The sequence below is a fragment of the Anomaloglossus baeobatrachus genome, chromosome 1 (assembly GCF_048569485.1).
Source record: "Anomaloglossus baeobatrachus isolate aAnoBae1 chromosome 1, aAnoBae1.hap1, whole genome shotgun sequence".
Taxonomy (NCBI): Eukaryota; Metazoa; Chordata; class Amphibia; order Anura; family Aromobatidae; genus Anomaloglossus; species Anomaloglossus baeobatrachus.
In genome coordinates this window covers 432,602,968-432,620,374 of record NC_134353.1, presented here as the reverse complement: position 1 = coordinate 432,620,374, position 17,407 = coordinate 432,602,968, and the positions used below count along the sequence as shown (strand labels likewise).

The following is a 17,407-nucleotide window of genomic DNA, read 5'->3' as shown; positions in this document are numbered from 1 at the left end:
TTGGACGTGGAAGAAAAAGCGGCTGGGAGACAGAGACAGGGTCTGCAGGATGCATCGTGGGACCTGCAAGTGTAATCATAATTTTTCTTAATAATGTGCTTTTTTTTAATTTACAGCCCCTGGACCCAAAGTGGACCCGAACTGTAACACGAGCTTCCCAGGAAAGCTCATGTTCAGGATCGTGTGCATGAACACTGTTCGGTACGGACCCCGAAATTTACAGTTCAGGTTCGCCCATCACTGTTTGCCAGGCCTTCACTAGAGCGAACTTCAGTTGATGCTTCTTTGTGGGTTTTTCTGCCTTAAATTTTGTCTTAACCCATTAACATATGAGATACTATGACCGTCATATTTCATCTCCATGCCTCTGATTGCAAACAGAGTATGTATCTTTCCCAGCAGAAAATGGCTGATTTAATCAGCGATCCACTGGGTCTAACAGCCACGGCGGGAGCAGAGCTTGGCCTATGGCTGTTAATCTGTTAAATCTGTGGCAGCGACATTTACTAAGCGCAAGCATAGGGGGAGGGCACTGTTCTAATTGCTCATTGGTGTTTACGTGGTATAATTACACAGAGCAGTGCCCGCTGCCCCAGAACAATGCCGCAGCCCGAAGTGAGCATGTTGGCCCCCCTCTGCATCGTCTGCAGCATTGCCATACTCCAGCACCGCCCCTACCATCTGTGACCAGGGGCTCCACCACCGCTGCCGGTCACCTCCCCGGTAAGACACCAGTGGATTATAAAACGGACCCCATATATTTTTTTTTTTCCTTTTTTTCCCTCTAATTTTGGGGTGGATGTTATAATCTAGTGTGTCTTATAAATTGAAAAATATGGTATATAAAGTATTTAGGCATTATGGGAATTTTACCCACCTCATTAGATAATTTACGTTTTAAAATAATTTTTCTTAAAACGGACAGAAGAATACAGAGAAGTGCTGAAATGAGAACCATAATGGCCATCGCCATCATCCATGATATGCTGCAGAAGAAGCACATGTTTTCAGCTGATGTGCATACAATGACATGGACAGCAGCGAGCAAAAGACACATCATATAAAAGAAAAGTGAGAAGACTGGTGAGGATAGAGGCAAATCAAATTCCGCCATACTGCTAAAGGCACTCGGAATGCTGAGTATAAGAAGGAAAAACATCTGCAAAAAAAAAAGAAAGAAAAGAAAATGTCATGCTAAATAAATACGTGAGCTGATAACGGTCATAAAACAGTTTTATGAGCAGAAATAACATTGTGTATAACTATACTATACATCTAGGTATTATGCTTAGGCTGCATTCACACATCTATGTGAAAAGTAGAAGTTCGGCGAGTTTACTTCTTGTACAGCACACTGTCAGTCACTGTATCGACCTACAAATCGTCCACTAATATTAAAAATTCACTGGCTGCGTGGACAGTACAATAAAATTTAACCTTTATTATTAAATACTATTAAAAAAAGTTTGATAACAATTCCACACAATTTTGAAGCCTATCTGAAACACACAGTTAAAAATAACCGGGTTCAGATACAAGAATAGCAGGTAGACTGGTAGTTGTTATCTCAGTCAAAGCTGCTACAGTTAATTCTATAAAATATGTCCAGGCCTGAACAATATTTATGCTTATGCAGACTCATATATGCTACTGCAACACAATAAGGCCATAAGACTTACTGACATAGGGGTCACACTGAGGCATATCTGAGCCATGCAGTGTCACGCCCTGAACCAATGCATATCAGATAGGGCTGTGAAACACTAACTATATAAGTTGCTGACACTCTATTAAGCGAGCTGTTGCCTGTGGTCTGTACATGTGGTATATATCAAACATGTGGTGCTAACATACAGAGATATTTTTGGCACAGCATTAACACGTGGTCTGGGATTAGGGACCAGAGTGTTCTGATTACCTCCTGATGAATCTCACCAACATAGGCGAGAGGAAACGCGTTGAGGTATTGAGGCTATCAGTAAATATAATCAGAATAGGCAGTAGAACTCAAACTGCATTAATTATATAATAGAGATTGGTCTAATGAGCTGGAGGAGTTGTTTAATATTGTAGGTTATAGTACCATTCCCTACACCCCAGCAGCAATCTAGTGGCTGACTTAAATAACTGGATATGGGGGGGGGGGAATAAAGAATATGAGCTCTACCCCAGGTCTTATTGATGTAAACCTGACCCTGTATAGGGAATTTTCACTATAGGAACCAACACCCCTAACATTCATTAAAGTAGGACTAAGTTAAGGTTATTTGGGAGAAGTGTGTATTCGGGGACAGATGTCCTACTCCTGCACACATAATATCCTTTTCTAGTATATAGAAGAGAGTCTAAATTGCCTTCTTCCCCAGTCGTTCTGGGACATCTAGAACATCATTATACAAGCCTACAAATATATTTAATGTGAACTGATAGCCTATAGTTTGGGGTGTTTATGGTTCTCCCTATACTAAAGGGACAGGCTTTGAAGTCTTGTGGCCTTATTGTGTTGCAGTAGCATATATGAGTCTGCATAGGCATAATTATTGTTCAGGCCTGGACATATTTTATAGAATTAATTGTAGCAGCTTTGACTGAGATAACAACTACCAGTCTACCTGCTATTCTGAACCCGGTTATTTTTAACTGTGTGTTTTAGATAGGCTTCAAAATTGTGTGGAATTATCAAAAAAATTTTAATAGTATTTAATAATAAAGGTTATATTTTATTGTACTGTCCACACAGCCAGTGAATTTGTACAGCACACTGACCCATAGAGTCTCTATGAGTCATACACAATCAGTTTTAAAAAATGGATCGGTCTCTCCGGTTCACGAGACATCTGTTCTGCAGATCACACACTGCCATTATAGTCTATGGGAGTCCATGTATACTGAATATAAATTCAACACTTTTGTTTTTGCTCCCATTCTTCACAAGTTGAACTCCAATATCTATGACTTTTTATATGTACACAAGGCCTTTTTCTCTCAAATATTGTTCACAAATTTGTCTAAATCTGTGTTAAAGAACACTTCTTTGTCACGATAGTCCATCCACCTCACAGGTGTGATATATCAAGATACTGATTAGACAGCATGATTATTGCACAGGTGTGCATTAAGCTGGCCACAATAAAAGGCCACTCTAAAATATGCAGTTTTATAGTATTGAAGGGTCCAAAACGGGGGGAGGGGGTGTCAGAAAACAAGTCAGTATCTTGAGTGACCACCATTTGCCTCATGCAGTGCAACACATCTCCTTTGCATACAGTTGATCAGGTTGTTGATTGTGGCCTGTGAAATGTTAGTCCACTACTCTTCAATGATTGTGTAAATTTGCTGCATATTGGTAGGAACGTGAACAAGCGGTCATATACGCCAATCAAGGCCATCCCAAACATGCTCAATGGGGTGGTATGTCAGGTGAGTATTCTGGCCATGCAAGAATAGGATGTTTTCAGCTTCAAGGAATTATGTACAGATCCTTGTAACATGGGGCCGTGCATCATCAAGCTGCAACATGAGATGATGGTTGTGGATGAATGTGACAACAATGGGCCTCAGATCTCATCCTGCTATGTCTGTGCATGGGCCACTCGATTCACAACATTGACATTAGCAAACCGCTCACCCATACAACACCATACATGCAGTCTGCAGTGCCATCTTCACTGTACAGTGAAAATCGGGATTCATCCATGAAGAGAACACATTACCAACGTGCCAGATACCATCAAATGTGAGCATGTGCCCACTCAACATGGTTACTACGATGAACTGCAGTCAGGTGGAGATCCCAAAGAGGACGACAAGCATCCAGATGAGCTTCCGAGACAGTTTCTGTTGGCGTACAGAAATTCTTTGCTTATCCAAACTGATTGTTACAGCAACTGTTCGGGTGGCAGGTCTCAGATGATCTAGGACAGTCATCGTGAACCTTTTACAGGCCGAGTGCCCAAACTGTAGCCCTAAACCCAATTTTTTTTTCCGAAGTGCCAACCAATCCTATTATGTAAATAATTGATTTTAACCATACCTTTGCAGTCTTCTCTTCAGCAGGGGGCATCACGCTCATGCATGCTTACCACACATTGACGCTGAGCCCTTTCCAGACACAGCAGTTGATCTTTCTGGAAAAAATTGCACATATTAGACAGATTTTAGCCTGGAATGCAATCAGATGTCACCCTGTAATCCACATCTACATTTCAAAAGTCTGAACATCCTGAAATCCCATAAAGATGTACGAATTGCTCCCCTCCCCCTTCATTGTGTAGTTATGTCCCCTTCCTGGGCCACTTCTTGGTAAACATGTCCCCCATCCTGATATATATTTGCTACAGTCTGGTATATTTGTCCCCATCATGGCCCCATCCTGGTAAATATACCTCATCCTGGTAAATGTACTCCATCCTGGTAAATGTACCCAATTCTGACATGTTCCCCCATGCTGGCAAATGTACCCCATCCTGACATATTGCCCATCCTTGTAAATGTTCCCCCATCCCGGCATGTACCCCATTCCTGGTATATGTCATCCATCCTGGTAAATGTTCCCAATCCTGGTTAATTTACCCCCATCCAGGTTAATGTACCCCCATCCAGGTAAATGTCCCCCTTCCTAGTATGTACCCCTTCCTGGTAAATGTACCCTATCGTGGCATGTTTTCCCCATCCTGGCATGCATGTTTTCCCCATCCTGGCATGCATGTTTTCCCCATCCTGGCATGTATGTTTCCTCCATCTTGGCATGCATGTTTTCCCCATCCTGGCATGCATGTTTTCCCCATCCTGGCATGCATGTTTTCCCCATCCTGGCATGCATGTTTTCCCCATCCTGGCATGCATGTTTTCCCCATCCTGGCATGCATGTTTCCTCCATCCTGGCATGCATGTTTCCCCATCCTGACATGCATGTTTCCTCCATCCTGGCATGCATGTTTCCTCCATCCTGGCATGCATGTTTTCCCCATACTGGCATGCATGTTTTCCCCATACTGGCATGCATGTTTCCTCCATCCTGGCATGCATGTTTTCCCCATCCTGGCATGCATGTTTCCTCCATCCTGGAATGCATGTTTTCCCCATCCTGGCATGTATGTTTTCCCCATCCTGGCATGCATGTTTTCCCCATCCTGGCATGCATGTTTCCCCATCCTGGCATGCATGTTTTCCCCATCCTGGCATGCATGTTTCCCCATCCTGGCATGCATGTTTTCTCCATCCTGGCATGCATGTTTTCCCCATCCTGGCATGCATGTTTTCCCCATCCTGGCATGCATGTTTTCCCCATCCTGGCATGCATGTTTCCCCATCCTGGCATGCATGTTTTCCCCATACTGGCATGCATGTTTCCTCTATCCTGGCATGCATGTTTTCCCCATCCTGGCATGCATGTTTCCTCCATCCTGGAATGCATGTTTTCCCCATCCTGGCATGTATGTTGTTTTCCCCATCCTGGCATGCATGTTTCCCCATCCTGGCATGCATGTTTTCTCCATCCTGGCATGCATGTTTTCCCCATCCTGGCATGCATGTTTTCTCCATCCTGGCATGCATGTTTTCCCCATCCTGGCATGCATGTTTTCCCCATCCTGGCATGCATGTTTTCCCCATCCTGGCATGCATGTTTCCCCATCCTGGCATGCATGTTTTCTCCATCCTGGCATGCATATTTTCTCCATCCTGGCATGCATGTTTCCCCATCCTGGCATGCATGTTTCCCCATCCTGGCATGCATGTTTTCCCCATCCTGGCATGCATGTTTCCTCCATCCTGGCATGTATGTTTCCTCCATCCTGGCATGCATGTTTCCCCATCCTGGCATGCATGTTTCCTCCATCCTGGCATGCATGTTTTCCCCATACTGGCATGCATGTTTTCCCCATACTGGCATGCATGTTTCCCCATCCTGGCATGCATGTTTCCCCATCCTGGCATGCATGTTTCCTCCATCCTGGCATGTATGTTTTCCCCATCCTGGCATGTATGTTTTCCCCATCCTGGCATGTATGTTTTGCCCATCCTGCCATGCATGTTTCCTCCATCCTGGCATGCATGTTTTCCCCATCCTGCCATGCATGTTTCCTCCATCCTGGCATGCATGTCATCCCCCCCCCCATGCTGGCATGTGCGTTCCCCCACCGCCACCCCACGCTGGCATGTGCGTTCCCCCACCGCCACCCCACGCTGGCATGTGCGTTCCCCCACCCCACGCTGGCATGTGCGCTCCCCCACCCCCACCCCACGCTGGCATGTGCGTTCCCCCACCCCCACCCCACACTGGCATGTGTGTTCCCCCACCCCCACCCCATGCTGGCATGTGCGTTTCCCCACCCCACGCTGGCATGTGCGTTCCCCCACCCCCACCCCACGCTGGCATGTGCGTTCCCCCACTCCCACCCCACGCTGGCATGTGCGTTCCCCCACCCCCACCCCACGCTGGCATGTGCGTTCCCCCACCCCACGCTGGCATGTGCGTTCCCCCACCCCACACTGGCATGTGCGTTCCCCCACCCCACACTGGCATGTGCGTTCCCCCACCCCCACCCCACACTGGCATGTGCATTCCCCCACCCCACGCTGGCATGTGCGTTCCCCCATCCCACGCTGGCATGTGCGTTCCCCCACCCCCACCCCACACTGGCATGTGCGTTCCCCCACCCCACGCTGGCATGTGCGTTCCCCCACCCCCACCCCACACTGGCATGTGCGTTCCCCAACCCCCACCCCACGCTGGCATGTGCGTTCCCCCACCCCACGCTGGCATGTGCGTTCCCCCACTCCCACCCCACGCTGGCATGTGCGTTCCCCCACTCCCACCCCACGCTGGCATGTGCGTTCCCCCACCCCCACCCCACGCTGGCATGTGCGTTCCCCCACCCCACACTGGCATGTGCGTTCCCCCACCCCACACTGGCATGTGCGTTCCCCCACCCCACACTGGCATGTGCGTTTCCCCACCCCACCCCACACTGGCATGTGCATTCCCCCACCCCACGCTGGCATGTGCGTTCCCCCATCCCACGCTGGCATGTGCGTTCCCCCACCTCCACCCCACACTGGCATGTGCGTTCCCCCACCCCACGCTGGCATGTGCGTTCCCTCACCCCCACCCCACACTGGCATGTGCGTTCCCCAACCCCCACCCCACGCTGGCATGTGCGTTCCCCCACCCCACGCTGGCATGTGCGTTCCCCCACTCCCCTATGCTGGCGCTGCCCCCCGGCACAGCCGCACACGAGTTATAATAATAAAAAAAAAGCAACACACAACTTACCTTCCTGCACACGCTCCCCCGCTGCGCGCCGCTGGGTCCTCAGTTCCCACGCGTCCAGAAGACCTCATTACGCCGGCGCCGCTTACTGACGCTCCTCCGTCTCCTCGGCAACACACCTGCAGCCTGGGAAGGAGGAGTGTCAGAGCGAGGAGAAATGTCTCCTCCGCTCCAACACAGTTTTGATCTGCCGGCGCGACTGCACAAGCAAATCAAACTGGCAGGATCAGGCGACCGCACGCGTGCCAGAAGAATGGGCTCTGCGTACCCCTGGTGGCATGCGTGCCATAGGTTCGCCATCACTGATCTAGGAGGTGAAGATGCTGGATGCTTGTAGGTAGTGCGCAGGTCTGCAATTAAGAGGTCGGTTGGATATACTGCCAAATTCTCTGAAACGCCTTTAGAGATAGCTTATGGTAGAGAAATGAACATTCAATTCATGGACAACGGCTCTGGCGGACATTGCTCCAGTCAGCATGCCAATGGCACGCGCTCTCAAAATTTCCGATATCTGTGGCATTGTGCTGTGTGATAAAATTGCACATTTTAGAGTGGGCATTTATTGTGGCCAGCGTAAGGCACACCTGCGCAATAATCAAATTGTCTAATCAGCATCTTAATATGCCGCACTTGTAAGATGGATGGATAATCTCAGAAACGGAGAAGTGCTCAATGGCGCCAAGTTCACATGTCCAGTAATCTTCCATTAGAATGGATACGACAGCAATCTATTTTCAAAAAAGTTGTGCAAACACTTTTTTTGTCTGTTTTAAAAAAATTGATTTTTGCAGGATCCACTTTTTGTTTGAATGTTTTTACATGAAAGTGTATGGAACACGGATCCATTAATTGTTTGCTATTTAGGCATCTGTTTTTCTTTCATTTGTATAGGATCCGTTTTTTGCTTACTGGATCAGCTTCAAATGGAAAATAAATAGCAGACAGTTAACAGATGCTGACACCTCAGCAGTCAAATATTGAACATGGCCAATCGCTATCTCCCGCAATCATTTGGCCAGCGCCCCTATAAACACTATATAAAATGTCACCCAACCCTGTAGATGTTGAGTGTGAGCAGAGTTTCACTCAATGCGCTCCGATTCTCTGACATGTGAGAATCAGAGAACAGGTGCGGAGATGGAGAGATTAATTTCTCCATCATCTCCATTGTCTCTTTGTGTATATCGAACTGCACTCAGATGTCATCCGAGTGCAGTACGATGTTTTGCACGCACCTATTGACTTGAACAGGTGAGCGCAGCCGAAGATATGCTACCAATTGCAGCATACGGTGATTGTTTTCAAATGCTAAAATCAGCATGAGGGAAGAAAATAAATAAAATCATAAATCTGCACTGCCCTTATAGTATAACAGAGTGCTATCCAATAAAACATCAGATAGCATTTGGCTTTGTTATAGGCTCATGTGAACAAGCCCTAATACTTGTAATGTCCCACACGGTGACAATAAGAGTGTCAATATAAGCAAAAGATTAGATATTTTTCACAGTTGACAAAGTTTTTCACAATTTACCTCTAGAGTTATAATGCCTCCAACTGTCATTGAGTAAATGTCATACTCTGCAACTTGTTTACTTAAGGATGTGCTTAGCTTCTCTAGTGCCTCTAAATACTGTTTGATTAGTTTTCTGCCAAGGTTAGTAAGGACTTCTGAAGTATTCCCTTCAAGGTATAGCTTAATCCAATTTGCATGTAACTTTTCTGCTTTCTTAAATTGTTCTACACCATCATCTGAAAATAAATATGCTTTAGTTAATAAAAGAAATTTAGCAGGGCGAATTATTCAAGAGAAGACAAGATTATGCCAAAATTACAATCAATATCGCAATTGTGCAGTAAGTAAAGAGTTCACAGCCACTAAAAAAATATACTATTATTCACAGGTGTGTTTATTGCATTCACTTAGTAAAGAACTGGGTAAAGTGCAGTCTGTTAAAGGGAACCTGTCAGGTAATATATTTGCTCTAACCTAGTAGCAGTGTAATGTGTGGACTAGTAACCCCTTCCTACCCATCCCTGTGTTGTAATATTGTGTAATGTGCATGTATAAAAATATGTTTTATTACTTATGTGTACCCTATGTAAATGATCAGGAGCTCTAGCCCCATGGGCGTCGCATGTTTTCCGTGGTATCACGCCCCTGCGGGAGTGATACCATGAATTTACATGAGCAACATACTATTGCCCCTTGAGATCCCGCGCGTGCGCACTTACCATTCCCGCAGCCTTGTTTGTCAGCCAGTGCTTGCTTCTTGTCTTCAGACGCGCACTGCGCATGACCGGAACCGCAGGAGGCTTCTGAGCATGCGCAGTGTGCGTCTGAAGACAAGAAGCAAGCACCCTAATAACAAGGCTGCGGAAATGGTAAGTGCCCATGCGCGGGATATCAAGGAGCTGACGGTGACGTCGCTCATGTAAATCCATGGTATTAAGCCCACAGGGGCATGATACCACGGAAAACATGCAAACACCCACAGGGCGATGAGACGCTCATGGGGCTAGAGCCCCTGCTCATTTACATAGGGTACACATACTGTAAGTAATAAAACATTTTTATACATGCACATTACACAATATTACAACACAGGGATGTATAGGAAGGGGTTACTTCCACTACCACACATCACACTGCTACTAGGTTAGAACACAAATTACCTGACGGGTTCCCTTTAACCATAGTCATCCTGTTATTGTCCTGCCCGAGGTTGCATCATACTGTGTGTGTGTGTGTGTGTGTGTGTGTGTGTGTGCGCATGTGGGCATCATACAGTGGGGTTTTTTTTTGGGGGGGGGGAAGCGCCATCATATTGTGTGTGTGACTATGTGTGCGCACCATCATACTGGGTTTTTGTTTGGGAGGGAGCCAGCATTCCAGGGGCGGACACATCATTAGTGCAACCGGTGCAGCCACACAGGAGCCCAAAAGGTGAGGGGGCCCATTTCTACCTCCAAACCAGGTAGAATTGTGCATTTTAATGAGCTCATGGGCTGCAAAGTGCTCATATATTGTTTTCTCACAGGGGCACTTTTCTATGTGTCTGCCAGTGACTCATACTGTGTTTGAGGGCGCCATCATAGTGTGTGTGTGTTGTGCCATCAGATGGTGTGTAAGGGGGTGGCACAATCATACTGTGTGTGGTGGGGGTCCTCATACTTTGTGTTTCGAGGCCATCATCCTTTGGGGTTGCCATCATACTTTGCATGTGGGTTGTAATGCATTGTCATACTGTAAAATAGGTCATCAATATTTGTTTAGGGGGTATCTGATTTTGCATCCATGCCCATCAGTTATATGACAAGGCCGCAGCACTAAGGAGATCACAAGATCCTCTTCATTATCTATGAGACCCAGCTCTGGAGGTAAAATATTGGCTTTGCTAGTCCTGCAACTAAGAGCAATAAATACTGGACTAAAGCTTTAATACTGGACGCAGCGGTGACTACATGTTATATGGTCGTGTTACACTCACCTCACTTCTTGCAAGCTATAAGTGCAAAAATGTTAATTATTTACCGGTAATGGGATTTTCAGAAGCCCACAACAGCACCACCTGAGAGACGTTCCGCCGACCTCAGGACAGGAAACCCATTGAAATAAAAGGGCGGTACCTCTCCTCCGCATCAGTAGGTTTACAGAGCCAGAGAGGACCAACAAAAACAAATAATGGTTAATTATACCAAGAATACACCATTATATACACCACCAAGAACACCATTAACATTAACACTAACACTCCCCGAAGGGTGCCCACAACAAGTGAATAGGGGGGAACTAAGGGTTCTGAAGGCTTCTGAAAATCCCATTACCAGTAAGTAATTAAGATTTTTCCCTTTCGCCCATGACAGCACCACCTGAGAGATTCTAGAGACCAATCACCTTAGGGAGGGACCACCGCCTGTAATACCCGTCTACCAAGAAGGGTCAGCTGTGGAGGACAAGTCAAGTCTATAGTGATGGAAAAAAGTAGAGGAAGAGGACCAAGTGGCGGCCCTGCCTATCTGATCAATAGAGACCTCTGCCCTCTGAGTCCAAGTAGTAGAAACTGACCTAGTGGAATGGCCTTAATCTGCAGGTGAACTGGCACCCCCTTAGATGAGTAGGCCAGCAAGATAGCATCCCGGGCCCACCTAGCCAAGGTGCTTTTAGATACTTTACAGCCCCAGGACTTTCCCTGGAATGCAACAAACAGGGCCTGAGATTTCCGCCATTCCCTGGTCCTAAGTAGGTTATAAGGGCCCTTCTCACATCCAATCTATGGAGCCTGGCCACTTTGTCATTGGAAGGAGGGTCACAAAGGAAGGCAGTATGAATTCCTGGGAGCTGTGAAGGGCTTGACCACTTTAGGCAGATATGAGGGATCTGTACACAATACCACCTTATCGACCAAAATTTGGGTATATGGATGGACAATGGAGAGCGCCTGTAGGTCACCCACCCGTCTAGCGGACGTCAAGCGATGAGTAGTACCAGCTTCAGGGTCTTGAAGGGAACATCCGAAAGGGGCTCAACAGGGTGTCTATAAGGGCATCAAGGACAAGTTTTAATGCCAGAGAGGCATGCGAAGAGAAGGGACAGGAGTCGCTGTAGCACAGGATTTAATGAACCTGCTAATCCATCTATTCTCTGTGAGGTTATGTGTATAGAGGGCTCCTAGAGCCAAAACTTGTACCTTCAAGGTGCTAGTGGATAAGTCCAACTCCAATCCTTTCTGAAGGAATTCCAAGATGTCCGGCAAAAGATGGAGACCCCCGATCTGTGCCCCGGAAACTTGCAGGATTTTCTGCAAGACCCTTCCCTAAATACCAGTGGCGACCGGCTTCCTACTTTTAAGGAGTTTTACCAAATTCTCAAAGAATCCCTGTGCTAGGAGCAGCTGCCTTTCAAATGCCACGCTGTCAAGTGGAGGGTAGGATCCTTGGGGTGGGACATTGTCTCGTCCGGCAGTATCCAAGGGTCTGATATTGCCAGTCTTTGGAGCCAATAGAGCCAGGCTCTTTTTGGCCAGAAGGGAGCTATGCTCTGAGGATAATGAGGGCTTTGTCTTCCCGAAGCTTCTTGAGCACTGCCGGAAGAAGAACCAGGCATATAGAAGACCCTGTGACCAGGGGATCTGCATTGCATCAATTGTCATGGGATGATCCCTGGACGATTTTATAGCAGATAGTTCTGATAGTTTGAGGACTGACTCCTCACATGATCGGCCCATAGTCCTTGTAACAGGTGAGTTCTCAGGTGAGCTCCCCAGTCTAAGTGACCTGCATCTGTTGTGATGATATCCGTGATGTTGGGACACCATGACACCCCTGCGGACAGATGAGTTAAGTCCTGCCACCAGCACAGGGAAAGCAACACCTTTGGATGCAAGCGGATTCTCATATCCAAGCAGTCTCCAGACTGTTGAATGCATCTCATATATATCTGAGCCCAAGGAACCGCGGGGATGCAGGATGTGAGGGACCCCACAAGAGACATAGCCTGAGGGTCATGATGCTTTTTCAATCGCCAAGGTGACCAGGGATTGTGACCTGAGTATCTGCTCCTCCGGAGAAAAGACTTCTGAGCGACTGAATCCAGGATCAGCCCCAAGAAAGACCGACGCTGTTGAGGTTGTATTCTAGATTTTCCCTGATTTATGATCCACCCTAAGTGCTCTATGATGGAGATCACTATTCTTTTCTCTCCCTGTCATATAGATGTTACAATAAAATACCACCGAGGGGGCGACTCCAGTTGTAATGTCAGCTCTTTTGCGATCATCCGTAGAATCCACGGGCTGGAGGAAATCTTTTCCCATGCAGGCAGGAAGAGAGAGAGCCTTCCCCTACTGGGATGATGGCGTCATTGAGGGCCTTTTGGCTTGGTAGAGGATGATGGACCAAACATAATCCTGAGGACCTCTTCCTTCTATCCTTCCAGGAGTCCTGGTGTCTGGGAGGCTCCTTATGGAAAAATTGCTTCATCCGAAAATGACGGCTATGAGTGAATGGAGTTTGTACAGCCGGAAATCCTTGTTTCTTGTCTGCCGCTTTGGACAGAAGGTCATCCAGCTGTGATCCAAACATAAGACTCCTTCACAAGGTATCCCGCATAGTCTGTTCCTGGACTGTATGTCTCCCTTCCAGCATTTCAACTAGAGGGCCCTTCTGGCTGAATTGGAAAGAGCTGCTACCTTTGCAGATAATTTGAAAGAGTCGATGGAAGCATCCGCTAGAAGTCTGCTGCCCCCTGTATACGTGGAATTGAGGATATAATGTTCTTTCTAGACACGTTACCTTTAAGTTAGTCTTCTAATTGTTGGACCCAGACCATTAGTGACCTTGTTACACATGTACCTGCCACCGCCAGGCGAAGAGCTCCTGCTGCAGCTTCCCAGGTACCACGGACCTGCATTCCAGGCCTCCAAACATGAGGTCTTGTGTGGATTCAGGATCTTTATCATCCACCAGCCCCATAGTGAAGCGGACAGCTTTCACTAGGGGTGTCATCTCAGAGGATGGGAAGCATGGTCTGCCGCCCACGTCTGAGGAAGACGAGGAGTCCAAGGATGAGGAAGAGACAGGTTACAATTTTCGGGAACCCCGATCAGAGCTGCCTGATTTATCTGAAGTTCCCCTATCTTTCCTAGTGGATTGTTTATGTGTTTTTGGTGCTGACAGAGAGTCAGCCTATGGAATCCCTGACTTCAGCACGGATAATATCTCTCAACTCAGCCTTGAAGCTTGGTGCTTCCGTACATAAGCCAAAAACTAGAAAAGAATAGATGCAGTGTCCATATACTAATATTACCCCGTTTTTTTCCAACGTGTATGGCTGATAATAGAGAACAATAGATGCTAGTTTCCATATTACAATAGCTTCTTTCCTAGTCTGTTAAGGTTGATAATAGAGAATAGTGGATGTGGTTCCCCCATATTATAACAGCCTTTTCTTAGTTAGTAATAGCTGACAACAGAGAATAAAAGCAGTAGTTCTCCTCATTATAACAGCTATTCTATAACTTGTAAAGATTGACAAGGTATAATAGTTGCAGCCTTTCTATACCAATAACAGTTTATAATGGCTGACAACAGAGAACAAAGAAGCAGTTTTTCTGATGCTGAGGGGTTTGCTTATTTACACTTGACAACATCTGGAATGATATAATTATAAAATATGTATTTTTGATCACCTCCAGAGCTTCAAAATTGTATACGAAGTTCTTTGTGGTAACATTATGGTTTTTTTTTTTTGTTTTTTTTAACAGTGCTTTGATTTGCCTTGGGATTTTTTTGGGCCAGGCACAACCCTTCCTCAGTCAGCAGAGTGCTTCCACTCAGCCTTTTGATGAGGACAGTAACCACCTGATCCACACAGCCCAGTCTGAACCAAAACTGAGAATCACAAGTGATACAACAGACCAAGCCTCCCAATATAGCTAGGGTTACAGCCACAACACCCAGCAGCCTTTCTTTTTCTTTGCTCTGTCTTGTCTTAAATGAACAAATCAGTCTACAACAGATGTTTTCACTTGGACACAGATTCAGTGAGACATGTTCATGTTTCCTCTTATAAAATCAGCATACATTTTTGCCCATGTTACCTAAGAATGCAGACCCTGTTCTAGGGTCCGAAACATGTCAGGATTTGGTCATGTTTTTTTAATTTTGTATGTAATTTTAACATTATCATCTAAATAAAACAGAAAAACTCTTTAATACAGGTGGGGCAAGGTCCCCTTGGTAATCTGAGGATAGACTGTACTTGTAAACCTCACAATTCCTCTTAGAGGTATGCTTCTTAGATACTTCCTGAAAGAAAGAAGGGTACATAGGGGGAGACTTTTAATTAATGAAATGCTGCAGCAGACACTCAACCCCCAAGATGGCGGATCTAGTACCAGTTTCGGAGGCAGTTTATGACTTCCAGATTTGGATTTCTCAGACCCCCCAGAATGTTGACAAGCCAGACTGGAGGGACTAGCCCTGCCAGAGGCGTGCTCCCCTCGCTGCCCTGGGAATCCGTATGCTGTTCCAGCACACCCTGCTCTGGTGGAGTGTTGTCCTCCATCCTGAATAGAGGAGAAGTCATACTCACCAGAATGCAGCGAAGGTGACTCCTCATACCTTCCCGCAGGTGACGAACTTCCGGTTTCCGTGTGACTTCCTCTTCACCCCAGCGTTCCGTCAGCAGGGCGCCCGTCTTGCGGGCTCCGTGTGAGGATCACATAGCCTGGGGAGACGCAGAGCCGAGCTCCCGCTTCAGGCCCGCGCCCCACCACCGCAGACAGACAGCCGAAGCCCTGGGTAGGTGCATCCAGGCCCGAATGCCGTCTTTTGGTAAGAAACCAAACTTCCACACCGGGTCAGACCTGGGAGATTCCATGGGTTGTCCCATCAGGACAGGAAACCAAACTGATGTGGAGGAGAGGTACTGCCCTTTTATTTCAGTGAGTTTCCTGTCCTGAGGAGGGCGGAACCTCTCTCTCAAGTGGTGCTGTCATGGGCGAAAGGGAAAAAGATATTACACATTCACCATGCGACAAGTGGGCCTGTGCACCTTCAAATGCCAGGGCTGAATTTTAGTCTCAGTCTGGCCCTGATTTTGACAATCTCAATTATTAACACCTAGGCCTTGGCATTAGGTAATGACAGTAAGGCGATAAAATGTATCAGCTTAGGAAACCTATCTATCTACCAGCACCATAATGACTGTATTACTAGCAGAGGAAGGTAAATATGTAATAAAATCCATGGAAGTATCTGTCCAAGGTTGACTAGGAACACTCTGAGCTCAAACATCGCGAAGAATGAGAGCGAGATGCTTTTGAGTTGACTTTAAGAAACTTGTTCTATTAGTCAGCGTAGGGTTAAACACTATTAGGCCTTGTGCGCACTAGACGGAATTTCCCGTGGATTTGCTGCATGTTTCGCTGCAGAAAATGTTCATAACATCTCTGCAGTGATTCACCAGCAAATCCTATGGGAAAAAAAATGCTGTGCGCACTAGGCGGATGTTGACAGCTGCATGTTTTGCTACGGGATTCCCGCAGCAAAAACAATTGCATGTCACTTCTTTTCCACATATAGCTGTGGGATATCACTCCATTGACTGTAATGTAATCATGAAATTCCGCAGGGAATAACGCAGGTAGCAAATTTTGTGCATTTCATTGCGTTTTCCTGCGTTATTTCCTGCGGTATTTCGCGTTTTCGGGACATAATGTTCATCACTGCCCATTATGCAACAGTCCCGGCATGTCCCCGACTCTTACAGATTGCTGTGATGCGGTGGCAATCAGGGTAATAATGAGTTAATGTCAGCTTACATCATTAACCCGTAAGTAAAGTGAATAAACACACACCACAAAAAATCCTTTATTTTAAATAAAATAGCAAAAAAGCCCCCTCTTTCACCCCTTTATTAACCCCTCCCAACACACAGCACTGGCATAATCCACGCAGGTCTCACGACGCTTGCAGACTGCTGCAGCCGCGTCTGATACACTGCACTTAATGCAGCCTCGTAACGAGACTGCAGGGGTAACCACAGGTCATTTCTCACGGTCGGTAATGTGAACACACTACCGCTCGGGAAAACTGCAGTGTGTCCTCACAGGGACTCTATCTATTGATTATCTATCCATCTATCTATCCATCTATCTAACCCTCTATTTATCTATCTCTCTCAGGAGGAAATGACTTTTTTCTTTTTTTTTCAATGTACTTTATTGCATTGAATGCATTAAAACACATGTACCAACCTGCGGAAAAAGCGCACCAAAACGCAACAAAACGCATGCAGATGTCGGAGCGTTTTTTTTGCGGTTTTTTTTTCGCCGGTGCTTTCAGAGCCTGCGGAATTTTCTTAAGAAAATTACTTTTTCTAGTGCACACAGGGCCATAATTTCCAATTTGCCTGAGTCAACTAAACCCTAAACTAAAGACTAATTAAAATATAATTCATTTACTAAAAGGATTTTATGTTTTCTTATGTATTTTTTTCATAGACACACAACGTTTAAAATCACAAAGTGCAGTGACCCTTAACAGGTCTCCCTTTCTATAGCCATGTTAGCTGCCTAGCATTATTAATCTCCCATTTGAGTTATCTTCATGGTATCCACAGCTCTGTAT

General features: G+C 46.2%; 1 protein-coding gene across 7 annotated transcripts in view; it reads right to left on the bottom strand.

Moving 5' to 3' along the window:
• Nucleotides 1-17,407, bottom strand: part of PIGG (phosphatidylinositol glycan anchor biosynthesis class G (EMM blood group)) — a 686,115-nt gene that overhangs the window by 31,954 nt on the left and 636,754 nt on the right. For 5 of the 7 annotated variants that reach the window (XM_075352634.1, XM_075352635.1, XM_075352630.1 and 2 more), the window contains 2 exons: nucleotides 8,808-9,025; nucleotides 878-1,159 (listed from right to left, as the gene is read on the bottom strand). In XM_075352634.1, coding sequence (XP_075208749.1) covers nucleotides 878-1,159; nucleotides 8,808-9,025 — 500 coding nt within the window. The remainder of the gene's footprint in view (nucleotides 1-877; nucleotides 1,160-8,807; nucleotides 9,026-17,407) is intronic. The other 2 variants (XM_075352632.1, XM_075352636.1) reach the window with 2 other exon arrangements.